Consider the following 17,552-nt stretch of genomic DNA (forward strand, 5'->3'; position numbering starts at 1 on the left):
GCCGATTTAACGGTACTATTACTATGTACAAAAAATTTGACGCGCGTCACGCGCGCACCACTCGCGTCACGCATCGCTTTGCGCGTCAGTAATCGTTTGTCACAATTCTTGCCTTAGCTAGTGTCCTTGAATGACTGTTTGAACACGTGCTACAGTTATTTATAGCTATGTAAACAGAGGGGACCGATTTAGCGGTAATATATGTAATAAACGAACCGGAATTGCAGTTTAACGTTTCGCACGCGACAGGGGACCGAAAATTCGGTATATAAAATAAACTAAGCAAAAAAATCATTCAAAAACATAATCTTATTAAGAATCCAACGTATGATGACGAAATACATCGTTAAATACGTAATATTCTATCACACGGATTTATGCAAATCAAATAAATTTTATGTCCAGAGCCTTAAGCCGCATGTCTCGAGGGCTGTAAAACGCGCGGCTTTAGCCTCAAGGCGTCAGGGTTCAACCGGTAACTGATATGTAATCTTTCCACAGCAAACATCTCAAAGCGAACATTGAATATGTCTATGATTCCTTTAAGCGTGCTATTTACTCTGTCTTACAATGAAATATTATATGACTATGCTCTGATAATATTCTATACGTATTTTGTCGTATAGTAACGTTCACAGAAACACACCATATTTTTATTGTGGCTCGGGATCATAAAAAACCACTTGTTTAATAATTTTCGGATTCAGAGAATACTAGCGTGGCCAGTTATTACTGTACATTCCAGATTCTGTGGTGCTGCATTAAAAATTTCAAAAGAAAATAGCATTTATAAAGCTCTAGACATTACAAAAGTTGAATAACATTTATTAAAATATTGTTTTTAAATTAAATGCTTTATTCAATTTTTTTTTTCAGAGAATGGAAAAAGGAATTGCAGAAGAAAAATCCGAACATACTGAAAGCTGTCTTACGTTTTGTTGGTTGGAAGTACTTGATTTTAATACTACTTGTACTAATTCAGGTATTATGACATCCGATTATAAAGAGGTGAAGTTAGTATTAAAATAATTGAAATAACTGATATTTACATATAATTACAGGAAACAGCTGTAATTACAGGTCAAGCATATTTTGTAGGATCAACAGTACGTTATTTTGAAAACAGACAGGAATGGAATCACTACAACGTTTATCTTACAATTGCAGGATTCTTTGCTGTTACTGTGATTTATTTGTTTATTCATACTACTAATCTGTTTATGACAGAATATTATTCAATGAAACTGAAGATAGCTTTCTGCACTTTAATTTATAGAAAGGTAGGTAACAATTATAATGTATTTTGAGTAAAATATTATTTTTATATTATTTATATGTGGTGTATTGTGATTAAGTAGATCAGAGAAATTTTAAAAAATGTTCCTTGTGTGAAACGTTTTCTAGCAATCGTAGATTTTCAATTTTGTTTTTCAAGTTAATTTGATTGAAATTGTGAAGAAATGAATTATTAATTAATATACTCAATAATTTTGAATAACCATCGTTTTCTGCTAAAGATTCTATTAAATATTTCTCTTCTTGAACACTCTCCAATAATACTTTTCTTTACTTTTGTGGAAGATATTTTGCTAAAAGGTAACTATTGCATTTCATCAAAATTAACAGTAAATATTGATAACATGACTCAGAATGTTACACTTAATATCTTTTTATATTAAATTCATAAATATAATTATTCCAGTTGTTTCTGCTACTGTCATTGGTTAAAATATACACGATAGGGCAGAGAAACGAGAGGTTTCACAGTCGATTTTTCTATGTACTGATTGAATAGAAGAAACTTCCTGAACGATGGTATGTTTGCTAGAAGAAGTAGTAATTTTGAAGTAATGAATAAACGCGCAATGTGCGTCTATTCATTACTTCAAAATTCATTATAAAAGGAGATGCTTTCTATGTTAAAGAATAAAAGACAAAAAATACATAAAATCTTGTAAAATGTGCCTGAAATACATTTGCCTTACACATACAACGAATAAGGAACAAATTTCTCAGAACAAATACTGAGTGCAATTAATTTAATTTTATAAAAATTATTTATAACAATAAAATTGTTTTCAGTTCTAAAAGTTGAGTTATTTTAAAAATTTAAATTTATAGAAACAAATATCTCAATAAAAAATATATCAACTTCTAAATTTAATCTATTATCTAAATATATAAAATTGCTTGTCCTGACTGACTCATTCACTGATTCATCATCGCCCAGAGCAAACCGCTTAACCTAAAGAGGTGAAATTTGGTACACAGTTAGGGTACGTCATGGAAACGCACACTAAGAAAGGATTTTTCGAAATTCCAACGCGGGGGGGAGAGGGAGAGGATTAAGTCTTAACCGGAAAAACGGCTTCTACTGCACTATTTTNTGTGAAGAAATGAATTATTAATTAATATACTCAATAATTTTGAATAACCATCGTTTTCTGCTAAAGATTCTATTAAATATTTCTCTTCTTGAACACTCTCCAATAATACTTTTCTTTACTTTTGTGGAAGATATTTTGCTAAAAGGTAACTATTGCATTTCATCAAAATTAACAGTAAATATTGATAACATGACTCAGAATGTTACACTTAATATCTTTTTATATTAAATTCATAAATATAATTATTCCAGTTGTTTCTGCTACTGTCATTGGTTAAAATATACACGATAGGGCAGAGAAACGAGAGGTTTCACAGTCGATTTTTCTATGTACTGATTGAATAGAAGAAACTTCCTGAACGATGGTATGTTTGCTAGAAGAAGTAGTAATTTTGAAGTAATGAATAAACGCGCAATGTGCGTCTATTCATTACTTCAAAATTCATTATAAAAGGAGATGCTTTCTATGTTAAAGAATAAAAGACAAAAAATACATAAAATCTTGTAAAATGTGCCTGAAATACATTTGCCTTACACATACAACGAATAAGGAACAAATTTCTCAGAACAAATACTGAGTGCAATTAATTTAATTTTATAAAAATTATTTATAACAATAAAATTGTTTTCAGTTCTAAAAGTTGAGTTATTTTAAAAATTTAAATTTATAGAAACAAATATCTCAATAAAAAATATATCAACTTCTAAATTTAATCTATTATTTAAATATATTCTTGCGTAATAAAATTAATTTTGTCAAATCGCTTGAGTGAACAGGTATTAGAAAAATTAATATATTAGTTTCTTTACAGAATTTACTGATAATTATACTCGTATTTTTTAATTATATATAATATCTTATATAATTTTCGGAAAATATTTATTTTATATGAAACCTTCGTTTGCAGGCAATTAGGTTAAGTTCTTCTTCTCTGGAAAAATCGAATGTGGGACAAATGGTAAATCTTCTAGCAAACGACGTCGGCAAATTCCAGAACGTAAGTTGAAAATAATTTACTGAACAATAATACATTTAACGTATACTCGTAAACCGGTATATTTTGTGTAGTATTATAATGGCTGAATCAGTATTAACAACTTTAGAATAACAAATAAAGGTAATTCTAACAAGAGGAAAGCGCAATGAATCAAGATTTCAGTCGTATCTCTTTTAAAGCAACACTGATCAGTTCAAAATGAAATTCAATAGAAACAGTTTGTAAGAATTGTCTTCTGAGTGAATGACAAATCGATTTGATTACAATCATGCTTTGATGCAGTTTTCTCATATAATCGTATAAGCTCAAACTCGCGTACCCCTTATAGTAGAAATTTATATTAATCCGTACTAATATTATAAATTCGAAAGTAATACTGTCTGTCTGTTATCTTTTCACGTCTAAACCGCAGAACAGGTTTTAATAAAATATGGCACGGAGATAGCTTCCACGTTGGAGAAGGACATAGGCTGCATTTTACTGCGAGAAAATATTTTACTCCTACGAGAAAATTCGATATAATGCGGGCGAAGCCGTGGGTAGACAGCTAGTGATAAATAGAATAAGTTTTTCTTTTTTAAATTTACTAAAATACAATTCTAATAATAATGAAAATAACATAAGGTTATTTACTTTTAATGCGACAAATATGCATGATTTTCTTTGCGCAACTTTGTAAAATCTGGTTGCTTTTCGATCAGATTCAGTCTCGTGTCATTTTCGAGTCGATGTCGGTGACGATGTTTTCATGTTTGTCACGGCCGAAAATCCGCTTTCGCAGAAGTATGTTGTGCAAAATGGTAGTAAATATTTTATTGCCGCTTCGCTGACACGATAATAATGATAACTGTACAATTAACACAAATTGTGTTAATTGTACAAGTTTTGTTTCTTGCGTAAGAATTTCATTTAGGTATCTTCACAAATGCATTTTTTGGTGAAATTTCGAGAATATTTTTAGTTACAAATAAATGAATTTGCGCATTCGACATCGTATTGTAAATTTCCGAATTTTCGATGGTCCACCCATTACACAGATCTGCAAGTAAAAAACTGCATAGGATTTTTATACATTTTCTTACAGATTTCAACTTGGTAAAAGCGAAAAAAATACCAAAAAATTTCATCTCGTCAAATTTTTTGTTACACTCAAGTTTTTGTTTGTATTTAGCGTAAAATTCCTAGTTAACATAAAATTTACTATTTTTTTTAAATAGCCTTAAAACGAAGACCTCTTACATTAATTCTATCAATTATAGCTGGACATCGGTAATAAATAAATAGAAATGTTAATGGTTGAAGAGAGTAGTGGTAGGGGAAGGTGGGTTAAGTACTTTTAGCGTTGGAAGGAAGGTCGCATGATCGTATAGAAACAGGTTAAAAGTTGATAGTGAGTAATATTATTGGTGAGGTTGAGCGTGTTTTGACATGTTATCCGAAATAATAGGAATAAATATAAACAACCCGCTGTTGGATTAGATCGTGTTTCAACAAGCTAAATAAGATCAGTATCTCGCTGGCCATCTAATGCCACACTCAGTTTATATCCAGCATTCGAACGCTACGGCGCTTGTATTTTTATTTCTGGAATATAGCTCGCAGAAGTTATGTAATTTCTTCCGACAGCTTCTGTTATGTTTGTGCTGAATACGCAGTGAAAAGTCAACAAAGAAACATAAGTGAGTTTGTGAAGAAAGCTTAAACTGCATATTTCAAATTGAAACTTGGAGATCGAGACAAAGCAGATTTCTGGAAACAATAGGAGAAAAGGAAAAAGAAGCATGGGATTCTTTCAAGAATGTAATGCATAAGTTTTCGGGGAATACTAAGGACCCTGACTACAAAACCATTGTACGACGCATGCTGGCAGCAGCGTATGAAGCTCAAGGATGCGAGATGAGCTTAAAAGTTCATTTCTTACACTCCCATATTGACTATTTTCCAGAAAACTTTGGAGCCTATAATGAAGAAGTTTGTGAAAGATTTCACCAGGATGTCCGTGATATCGAGAGACGTGAAAAGGAAAATGCGATGTCAATACGTTAGTTCACTACTGTTGGATGCTTAATCGAGAAACCAGAGAAGGAAATTGGAAACGAGTTTGGAGGAGCATCAAAAAGAAGAAGAAAAGGTTTCATAAGAAAAAAAAGTAGATCTAAATTTGTGTATAAATATCAGAAACAATTTGTTGATTAGTTGTAGGAAAATATTTATTACAATGAACTAAATATATTATAAGAGTTTTTATCAAAAATTTGTTTTTATTTTGCAAAAAACCTTTACATGATGGGATGTAACAGAAGTTATTTTTAGAATCTGTGATCTTTATAACATATAATTCAGCAAAAATATTCCATGCAGCTGGAAAAATTTTTTTTTGCAGATCTGTGTTATTTTTTTGATTGCTTCACTCATGTATTTAAATTTTAAATCAACTGATTTTAGATTGCCGCGCGTACTTTTTCACGCAATTTCGCGTACCCCTGGGGGTACGCGTACTACTAATTGGAAACCACTGCTTTACAGGAATTGAACTCTGTGGCCTAATTTTTTCAAAGAAAGCACGAAAACGATCGCAGTTCATTGCAGACATGTTGAAAATGCTTTATGAAGATTGCATAAATTATTCCAACAACTGACCATCGTGAAAAATACTAAAAGAGAAGCGAACGTGCTATGTGAAAAGCAGTGATTTGGTTGCAAACACAGAAAAATACAGAAAACGTTACAAATCAATGTTTGCAAACTTTAATTAAAAGCATGTTACAATTCTGACATATTTCCCACTGGTACCCACTGTTTTGCTCAAAACAAAGAATTACCGAAATATTTTAATATTGAGAAACATAAAATTCAACATAAATTTAAATACAAGTATCCGTCATATAACACGGTAGTTACGTTCCGAAAAACTGTCGTGTTACATGTATCCATGCTATACAAAATAAAGTACTAATATAAAACATAGGGTTAGCATCCAATAGTTAACAAAAGTATGCTATTGTGAGAATTCGGGCTAGTTTTTATTTCGACGATCTTAATTAATATTTTATAATTTTTGCTCCAAGACGAGAGAAAATTATTTCGTTTTAACAAATTCAACGAAAGAAATGTTTTTTTGTTGTATTTTTCCTGTAAGATATACTACAGGTAACACTTCTTTCACAGGTGACAATTAATTAGATAAAAACTACTCATCAAAGGAAATGTAAAAAAAAAATGTCTTGCTGCTTTCTTTATCTATCAAACTTTTCATTCTGTTCAACTACTGGCTGATCGAGGAACGCTTGTTTTGTACAAATGCGGATACGTTATTTCCTTTGTAATTTGTAACCGTTTTAGACTAGCGATGCCACGAAACCAAATTCGCTGCAAGTCCTGAAGGGATTGTTCGACAAAAGGACTTTACAGCATGTTTCAAGGATTAGAAAAACGTTGGTATTTTTAATGCTGTAGGAGAAAATTATTTTATAAGAACAAAATGAATTTTGAGAGTAAATTTAGATTTTGCTTTCAATTTAATTATTTCCGATACTTTTCATTGCAGAGGTATTCATGCTCATTGTAATCTTTGCACTGATGAAACAGTGAAAATAAACGTCAGAAAAATGAAAAAACGCAGATACAAAATATACAGTAATATTTACCCCATTTAGAATTATTATAAGTTATAGAAGTTTTGAGAAAACATTAAATTCAAAAATTTGCTATTTTCAATATAATACAAGAGTTTGGTAAAGGTACTGTTAGTGCCGGAAATATCATATTCTATTAAAAATAAAACTAGTTATTGCATACTTAATTAATATGTTCATGATTTACTTTATGATCTCCAAAATAATTATCTTAAATTTAAGTTAATTTTAATCAAACTATTTCATTTATTACAGAAAGTTTTCTCCGTTGCATCTTTATTTACAGCGCCTTTCTTCATCATTTTTTCGATACTGATGTTATGGCAATATTATGGATGGACTATTTTAATGGGATATTTGGTAGTATTTCTCTTCGTTCCTATACAAATTGCTTTGAGTAAACTGTATTCAAAATTGAGGTAATTATTTCTCTAAATTATATAATTCTAAAGTAGCTGTAAATAAAATAAAGAAATCATTTTTATATAATAGTCATTAGTTGATGAGGGTGAAATTGATGTAATTAAAATCGATAAAATACTAAATATTAATTGATATCTATGCTATATTACGTAATATTAAAAATGGTAATATGGCTAAGGTTAAGCATACTGATCTCGACCATCAAAACAATATTATATGCCCTGAATTTCAGTTGTATGGAATGACATTGACTATGCTGTAAAAAAATGTTGAATTCCGTGGCTGTTTATCTCATTTCTGAACTTCATTAGCACATTTTTTTATATAGTACGATGTAATTCACGATTAAACTAAGGACATTTTTTTCTAACCTATGTAAGATTAACTAACACTAGTTTAACAGAGAACCCACGATGCGCATTCTTTTACGTAATTACGAAGACTAAATAAAAAAAAGGATGAACAGGGAAGATTGTATAGAATTACTAAGAAATGTATAGAATATCGAATGAGAAACATCAGTTTGACCATAAGAAAAGATATATCTGCGATACAAATAGAAACTTTGCAGATAACGTTATACTTTGAAACTTTGCAGATAAATGGTTAACGTTAGAGGCTGAAGACTTGTTAATGTTTAAAACTAAAATTACAGTATGATGACTAATAACTTAACTTTTCAAAGTTTGAAACTCCACTTCCTCAACGTAAACTCCTTCATTACCAGGGTGGACGCTTATCAGCCACCATCCACACCGAACAACTTTTCATGGCCTTTGCATACGAGATTAAACTTGTTTTTTTATTATTGTGATTAAATCATTTATTTTTTGTTATTTGTTCATTTAGTTACAGTTATTTGTTTTCGAAACGCGTGCATTTAATTTCAATTCATAATACATTCCTAGATTTGTATGAAAATTTCGTTTTAATGTTGAAAAATGTTCGTGAAGGATTAAGGATTTTCTCAGCAAATAAGTTGTTGGTTAATTTGCAATTTTCGTGCTGAAGATGAATATCAGAGTAAAAAAAACATAAATTAGAACTTTGTAACATAGAAAAACTTTAAAAGGCAATTCAACTGTTTCTTCTTACTTAAATTACAATGCCCGTTGTGTATATTAAAATACGTTTCGTTGTTTAGTTTTATTTTTTTACATAGCGTTACGAAAAACTCGGTCGTTAAGGCCACTTTGGACAAAATTTTTTTTTCAATTTTTGGAATGTTTTTTAGGTCCACAAATTTTTGCAAAAATTTTTGCACGAGCGAAAAAATTTTATCGCGATTTTAATTATCCTTTGATAAGGCTCGATTAAGGCTTAATTGTTTTTAATGGGATTTTTTTAATCAAATTTAATTAATTATTCTAATGTTCTAGCGCAGAAATTTTCCTTCGGTAAAGTTATTTAAAGCTATTTTCTGATGTGAAAAACGACCTCCAATAGTTTTTTAATTTTTTTAATTAATAGATTTTATTATATATAAATTTAATTAATTACGGGGCGTCGGAAATCGCAATTAAAATTTTAATTTTTTAAAAATATACGGCCAGCTAGTATTCACCCTACTTTAAACCCTTGTCCTCCCGATGCGTCTATGGGAATGCCCCGGGAAATCCGACTCCAGCTGTTCTCAATGACATCCAGCTGTGTACACAATGATTCATCAGTGTCAAATTTCACAGAAAGTCCAGACAAAGGAAAATAAAATTTGAAGCTTTTTCTTCAAAATTAACGAATTTCTTTTGTTTTTTCAGATTTAAGTATTTCTTATGTTTAATTATAAATAATTAAAAGTTGATCTGGAATGAAGGGTTTAATTTTTTATACTTGCAAAATTATATTATAAACATGGTTTGCACTGCATAGCGCCAAAATCTCTGCTTAGTGCTATTTTGATTAAAATGACGATAAAAATATAATACTGTTGATAGTACGTGACGATCAAATCCCGAGTTCGTTTCTATTGGCATTTAGCGTGAAACTGAATCACTAAATATATAGTAGAGCGTCGTTTATTCGAATCAATCGGGGACTGGGGTTGTTCGGATAACTTATTTATCGGATAACTGATTATGCACGAAAAAATACATTAATTTATCCTGTGTTGAAATTTTTCTCCGTTGCGTGTCGCTTCGCGTTGAATTTTCGTCGATGTTAAGCCTAACATAAACTTTTTAAAATAATAATCGTGGCTATTTTATCGTTAAAAATAATTTCTTTATATTTTACAAACGAAATAAATACATTGAAAAATATAAAAACAAATAAAAATTATACTTTAGGTCGACTGAAATTCTTTCGGATAACCGACTTTCGGATTAACGACAATATACTCTACTTCGGGAAAGGTAGGAAAATCTCGAGCTTCGGTACAATGCGAATCATGTGCATTATACACCTAGCGATTTCATGGCGTCACTTCGCAAGTTCGGGCAGTAAAGTAAGATGTGACGTTAAAAACCGAACATAGTTTTGTACAATGCAACGCAACGTTTCCAGATTAAAGATTTTTATTGACTGACAGAAAGTTTGGAGAACTTTTTGAGATGAGTTTTTTCATTTCGATGTTTTTCAGTACACTAAAACAAAATTTTTGATATAACAGAACTTTTCTCACGACTCGGTGAATTTATTGACACTTGGCAAATAATTTCATCATTCACTTTTAATACATACAGATACGCGCTTCGTCCTTTCGCCCCGCTTTACTCTATTACATAGATTGGTTGTATCTTGTGTATACAGGCACCTTCTGTACTATGCAGTCCCCTTTCGACTTGACGGCTTCTCCCGCATGCCTCGTAACTTGTATTGTCTCACTACCAGAGTGCCCCGCACAGCCTCGCCTGCGCCTGTATAGACATTCTATTTTAATAGTTGTAGCAAGTTTTTATGAATTTCAATGCTTAGATTCATTGAACCAAACAAAACAACAACAAAAAGAAAGGGTTTCCACAATTAAATAAAAAAAATGACAAAACCTGTAAAATACTATTTAAACATTGCGATAAAATGTGTTATTAGGAATTACTGATTACAAAATTATTTTAAAATATTTGTATTGCTAACAAGGGGATGTCCTTACAAGCGAATAAGCTTCTGACGTTAGTGCAAATGGACGAAAAAAACAGGTGGTATGAGGATGGCAACTGAGGAATGTTCTTTAAATTGTTAATATTATGATCAGTATTCTTACGCGCTCATCTTTGTTACGCTTCAAGTACCGCAATATTACTGTATTTGAAAATAAGCACGCAGAAAGTTTTATTTAATAATGTTATGCGAAAATTTCGAGAGGCATGTTTTTTCGTAAGCAAGCAATAACGTCACAATTTTTAATTTTTTCTTTTATAAATTATAAATACGAGGAACAATAATTGTAATAATAATGTTAATTATTCCGTATAATAATAAAATAATGCCACAGATAAAAAAATTAAAATAGATTCAGTAGGTTCGAACCTACATCGACTTGTTCCAGAACGGTGCCTTTTTCGTGGCTATGGCCGCTCCTGAACATTAAACTTCCAAATTCTTTAAGTTAAACACTCAATTTTTACAGGCCACATTTTTGGAAATGTTTAAAAAGTTCATCTTGTTATTTGAACAAGGAATTGTTTGGTTTAAGGCTACGTGCACACCAAGTTTCGTTCGAATCGAAGAAACGTACTACTAACTCTCTCCTTGCTTTCCAGACACCAAACTGATAAGGCTGCAATCGCCTACATCAATCAGGAAAGAAAATTGGTGACAATAAACAATATAAAATGGCGAAAAACATTTAAAACTAGAAATACTGTAGCGATCGTATTAAATTTTTCAGACCCACCCCTGCCTGAATATTAGTTTTTAAATTTGTACAATATAATTATTTTTTGTGTATGAGATACTCTGGTACAAAAGATGTTTCTTTTCTGTTTTTCACTCTGCCCTTCAATCGAAGAATTACGTTTTAAACGGTACTATTTTCAGCATAAAGTAAATAGATTCAATAAACTAAATAAGTTCATAGAAATTATAAATCATTGATAAACCTTTTATTTATAAAAATTTAAATACGTGAAATAATCTCTCTAAGTTCCAAATAGTATAGAAAAACATTCGAGTAGCATAAACGACTCTTTTGTAATTTATTTATTTATTTAGCGTATGGCTACACATCTAATTGTTAACAAGAACAGCAAGCAGAAAAAGTAAGAACACAAATCATAANAGTTCACGAATAGACGTTATCCAGGGTGCACCACGAGGAGGCGAACTAGCTTTACACCCCGTTCCAAATAGTATAGAACAACATTCGAGTAGCATAAACGACTCTTTTGTAATAAACTGAGGTTTAACTTTTAATGTAAGATTATTATTAAACATAATCTATTCGTTCAGTTTAGTTTTATACAATTTTCCAGAATATATGTTTATAAATTTAATTACATAATAGATTACAAGCAGCTATTTTGGCAGACCAAAGATTGAATTTGTTGAACGAAATGATTGCTGATATGAAATTAATTAAAATGTACACCTGGGAATTGCCATATGCTGCATTAATAGAAAAAATCAGGCTGTAAGTACAATTAAATGTAGTAAAACCTGTGTAAAACGGAATCTTAATAAGACGAATGCCTCAAAATAAAAAATTTTTGAAAAGCACGATTAAAAAACATTGTTCGAAATATAAATTTGACAACCTGGATAAAAATATTGAATATCATTCGATTCCGGTTTGCACAGATTTTAATATAATTTCTATATGCTAATATGTTAATCTTTAAATAAATATTTTCAGAGTTCTGTGATTAACATTGTTTAATTGTTTATATTTTAGGAAAGAAATGAAAATAATTCAAATGTTTTTATATGTAAATGGAATAAAATCCATATTGGCGTATCCTATATCAAAATTATTTACTCTTCTGTCATTTGTCGCAATTTTATTAAATGGAGGAGAATTAAATGCCAAAATTGTGTTTGTCACAATGGTTTATTCCCTGTACATTTTCAACAGCATTATTAGTCTATTTTCTCAGGCAATAAGTTTTGTTGCAGAAATATTGGTTTCATTGAAGAGGATACAGGTAACAAACAGTTTCATATCTATTCTTTTGAAATTTAACTAATGCAATACTAGTTTAAAAATTATTCGAGAATGACAATATTTAATTAGTAATATTATTGTATTTGAAAATATCAAATATTAACACCTGTCGAAAGATAGATCTGACGAAAGATGAATAACTCCGCAACATAAGCAGGAAAAGTCTACTGAAAAGTCTACATTTTGCGGTAAATTATATAATAATCCGAAAAACTTTTCCACGCGAATATGATAAGGTTTTAGATACGAAGATTTAATTTAGCCTGAATAACGCCTGAAATTAAGGTTCCGCTTGTTAATTAAATCGTTTTATGTTTGATTTTTACCATATATTGTAGAAAACTGTATTCTGAGAATGAGTTCCAATTTATTCACATTATCGAATGTCACATTGATATGACATTCTAATCGATATAAGTTTTCTTGAGTAGAAGTCTCTGCTGTAATTAGTTATGGTTGGAATTGAATACTTTTAAGAATTAATAATTTTCACGATTCGAATATGTTTCTATAAACTGAATTTTCTTAAATAATCTAGGTATAAAACTTGTTGAATATAATGAGAGTAATGTTACACAGAAATGTCAGCTTGCATTGTATGCAGAAGTTTGTAACTAAGCAACACGCAATATTTAAGAAAATTCACGAAAATTATTCGAAAAATTTGATCAAAATATCTTTATATCACTATAACTGCAATGCGATTAGAATTTCTCACCTGAACACTTACTGTTTTTGTTTTTTTTGTTAAACTATGTTTCTCTTTTGAGTAATAAAACAGGTCATTTTATGCTTATAGTGTGGCCAAGGCATTATATTAATGACCTGATAGGAAAGGTTATTATTGATGCGGTGTTTTCTATAGCCTACTTCATAGATAAATATTTGATATTAATTAGGGTGGGTTCCCCGGAATGATATGTAAACATTTTAAATACACTGTGGCAGTTTCATTGATAGAAAAGATTAGTTTTTTTTAATTTTTACACTATGCATGCTGAATGTTATTTGACTCTATAAGCTTATACGGATTATATCCGAAGACTTCTACTATTCAATTTCTGAGCACAAGTTGCACTGACCAATAGCAAACGTGTTTATTTGGAGAAAAATTCACAAATTAACTTTCAAACTTAATATTGATCACTTCTTTATTGATAATATTGATTACTTCTTTATTGATAAGATTCAAACAATTGATTACTTCTTTATTGATAAGATATTTGTGAGAATCCGAACAGGAAGTGCCTGTAGTATCATTAGTTGTAGTTGTTGTGTGTGTGCTGTAATCAGTGCTTGTTGCTGAATTATCTTGACAGATTACGTGATTTTCATTAATGTTAAATGTTTCTGCCTGTTGTTGTATTTCGACTGCTCAGAACAAGAGAATTACAACTCAAAAATATAGATTTTTCAGGAGAGCCATTTGAAGTTTTTAATTCCAGCTGATAAATCAGGGAATTGTTTAAAAGCAATGGAATTTTGTTTGAATGTTAATTATAGTCATTACATTGAGTTGGAATAATAATTCAAAATGTCATTATTGTTTTCTCAGTTACAACTGTTTGCCATTCTGTTTTTACTTAGAACAGCGGTTTGCCATTACATAATAATATACATTTTATATAAAGTTATAGTATTTATTTTAACAGAACAGAAAAATGTAATGTTACATTCTGGTTTTATGAGACCCATGTTGTTCAAACATGACAAACAATAAAAACAAAAGTAAGAAAGTTCACAAAAAATTAACACAGCCATTAAAAAAGTATCACTAATTGTGCTATGGTTTTATTAAGCAAATTAGAGATCAGTCTTTTTCAACACTACTGGAAACTTTCAGAGAATTATAAAATGATGCATGCACGCTTGGAATGATACCACTTTTACACAAGTCCAGCGAATCTTTCTTCTTTCCAGCATCTATCCCTGGAGGTGAAGAATAAGCTGGGTGCAGCATGACTTTGGCAGATCTACCTCTCATTCTTTGTCGAATGTTTAACTTTTCAAAATCCTCTTGGGCATGTGAGTGCTTGTAGAAGATGGTATAAGGATCTTGTTTCATGACCTTAATGATCTTAATATTAGGCCAATTCACTAAATTATTGTTTTCATTTTTGGAGAAATTGTTTCCCATTTGTTGTGATAAGTCTTTCAAATTGAAGATATCTGCTGTATGTAGTTCAGTCACATTATAAACGCTGCCTTTTTTCTTGGCTAATTTCAGTACTGGTACCCATTGAGCAGGTAGTGCTATTGTCCCACCTTTAACAACTCTTCGTTTTTCACGCTCAATGGTGGGATGCATTGAATCATTTTCATTCTGTGTGTGCCCTTGAATGAGAAATTTGTGAGTAATAGTGTTAATATGGTCTATATTATTTACACAGTATAAAAGTAATGAAGCAATGTATTTATTCTTGTTTTACCCTGCACAATTATCTGAAAACAAAACTACTTCATTAACTGTATTGGGCAATGAAGTAATGAACTTATAGAGGCATGTTCCAATTTCATTTGAACCTCGTTTGGCCAAGCCTTCATGCCAAAAATAACAGTGGCCCTTACTGTTTGAAATATCATAAATTGTAAAGTTGTAACATGAGAGTTTCCTTTTGTAGTATAAGGAAGAGGTGCAACTTTATATGCAACTTTCTTTTACCAAGAATGCAATTAAGTGAAAGCTGAAAACTGTTACAACTCAAAATATAACCCTCTTGAATTCAATAACAGAATGTATTAGCATATTGCAAAACTGTTCTATGTACGTCCCAGAGCCATAATAAGCCATTTAGAAATATAACCTTTATACGTAAGATAGAACTCGATACAAGCATTCCCATAAGTACAATAACTAAAACATTGAAAATTTTGAGTTGTAACCCTTTTGCTCCGAGCAGTCGATTTGATCAAAAACTTGTTGTTTGATAAGTTCATATGTTGTTTATGGGACAAGAGTGTTGTGTATAATTCTTCTTTTTTGATCAACACTCCTCTGTTCGGAGACAGTGAAGTGAGGTTATTGTTGTGTCAATCTATGGAGTTGTTGTCTATTCCATCCATTGGCATGGTTTTCCAACTTTTGTGGTCTGTTTATGCATTGGCACAGAAACACCAGGGGTAGGTTGGTGTCTCTCATCTGTTGAGGACATTGCAGTAGCCATGCTTGGGCTTGTGCTGGTTTTGCCACCGGTAACCGAAGGAGACGGTTGCTTATTTTCGAACGTGAGCTATTGCCTAACACGAACCATGTTAATCCCGGCAACGTCTGAGCCGACATCACATATACATCATACCATGATAAATATCTTCAGAGAATGTAAGTGTTGTTACTCTTAGATTTATTACACCCCATATACCTTATTGGCATGGGTATTCTTACCATTCGCTTGTGCTGCAGCCTGTATTGCTCTATGGATCAGTAATGTTACTGGAATCTTCCACCAAAACCAGGTATTGACTACGGGAGAGTTGTCGTTATTATTATTGTTATCAATCCATCCCGATTTTATTAAAAGATTTACTTTGAAAGGAGGGAGGCGATGACTCTTAGACATTTACATTTACTAAAGGATTAGAAGGTCACCACCAATAGGTATAGCCTTGGAAAAGGAAAGATGAAGAGTTGTAGAAGAAGTGAGAAGAGTGAAGAGAAGAAAAAGGGTAGATAGGAAAGAGTGAAATATGACATCTCAGAGCACCTGCCGAGTGCCATTTATTAAACACAAAAGTACAAATAGCCAAAATACAGTGGAATACAGTGTGACTGCTTCTGTTTTGAGGCAGTAGGAGCCCCATTATGGCTGACTTGCCTTGGAGCTCAACAAACAATCACGTGCGAATGTACAACCCGAATGGGGGTATAGACAAATCCTCCATGGGACGGAACAAAAGAAAACAACCGTTTGTGCAAAAAACAGCCCCAAACCGGGTAAAATGACCCTTAACGGCTACCTTGCTAAAGGGCCTGCAAACAAACTTATGCGTATGTACATTCCCTATCAAGAGGGAGAGAACCTCCATAACCTTGGAGGTTACAAAAACGCGAGCGACAAACTTCGGTAAAGGGACCAGAGACAATGACATTGTTCCTTCTTGTCTAGTGGTACGTGACCAAAGCTCTGTTAAGACACCAACCATTTTGAAACAAAGAACAAAGAACGGTGCCACAATTTATGCCCGTGTAACATTACAAGCTTACCATGCAACACCTTGAGGCACAGGCAAAATTAGGGGCATAAATATGACGCATAGTCCCAGAGCAGACCTTCACAATGCAAGCCCGAGTTGAATGTTACCAGGAGGGTCGCTTACCTAACGGACTTCAAGATGTCTCGCCCTGATGAAGGTTTCGAAAGCCTGGAGGGTCCTATGATTGGTAAGGAAATCTTTCATCTGGCAAGGCCAGTGAAAGCCAAATCAGCCAGAGTGCCTGCCAGAAGCCTTCTTTCTACTTTATATTTTGGACACAAGAAAATTATGGGCTTTGCATTTTGGTCCTCATTCATACAGCATAGGCATTTTGAGTCTTCTTTATTAAGAAATCGTTTCAGATATGCTCGAAAGTTTCCATGGCCTATTATGAATTCTGAGGTGGCGAAGTTGGGCTGGTAGAAGTTCATACTTTGTCTGTCCATAACACTCGGTAGAAACTCGAAGGCATGTCGGCCTATATTTTCTGATCCCCACCGCTGTTGCCAAAGTTGCATTATGGTGTTGTTTAACTTGGCTTTAATGAGGCTTGTCGGAAGAGAGCTTAGTGAGATGGGCATGTCCAACCTTGCAGCCCTTTTAGCCAACAGATCTGCCCGCTCATTTCCACTAACTCCTGAATGTCCCTTAACCCAGTGTAAGTGAATCGTTGCTCCATTTTTTGGAGTGTTTCGAGAAAATTGATAAATTCTTGAACAATATACAGTCTTGTTCGTAACCGTTTGAATTGAGCAAGTGCTGTTTTGCTGTCACTGAATATATTGATTGTCTTATAGTGTAGTCTTGATGACTCTTAGACA

General features: G+C 32.0%; 2 protein-coding genes across 2 annotated transcripts in view; both read left to right on the top strand.

The window, feature by feature from the left end:
• Positions 1 to 3,024, top strand: part of LOC111627625 (multidrug resistance-associated protein 4-like) — a 12,976-nt gene extending 9,952 nt beyond the window's left edge. Inside the window, exons 3-5 of the mRNA XM_023371209.1 lie at positions 877 to 982; positions 1,062 to 1,280; positions 3,019 to 3,024. Of these exons, the coding sequence (XP_023226977.1) occupies positions 877 to 982; positions 1,062 to 1,280; positions 3,019 to 3,024 (331 nt within the window). The remainder of the gene's footprint in view (positions 1 to 876; positions 983 to 1,061; positions 1,281 to 3,018) is intronic.
• A 196-nt stretch (positions 3,025 to 3,220) lies between these two features.
• LOC111627627 (multidrug resistance-associated protein 4-like) overlaps positions 3,221 to 17,552 on the top strand; it is an 86,023-nt gene continuing 71,691 nt past the window's right edge. The window contains exons 1-5 of the mRNA XM_023371210.1: positions 3,221 to 3,384; positions 7,275 to 7,438; positions 11,884 to 12,009; positions 12,234 to 12,237; positions 12,281 to 12,520. Coding sequence (XP_023226978.1) covers positions 3,343 to 3,384; positions 7,275 to 7,438; positions 11,884 to 12,009; positions 12,234 to 12,237; positions 12,281 to 12,520 — 576 coding nt within the window. The 5' untranslated portion in view covers positions 3,221 to 3,342. The remainder of the gene's footprint in view (positions 3,385 to 7,274; positions 7,439 to 11,883; positions 12,010 to 12,233; positions 12,238 to 12,280; positions 12,521 to 17,552) is intronic.

Source organism: Centruroides sculpturatus, unplaced genomic scaffold, assembly GCF_000671375.1.
Source record: "Centruroides sculpturatus isolate CEXI.00-Female unplaced genomic scaffold, Cexi_2.0 scaffold461, whole genome shotgun sequence".
Taxonomy (NCBI): domain Eukaryota; kingdom Metazoa; phylum Arthropoda; class Arachnida; order Scorpiones; family Buthidae; genus Centruroides; species Centruroides sculpturatus.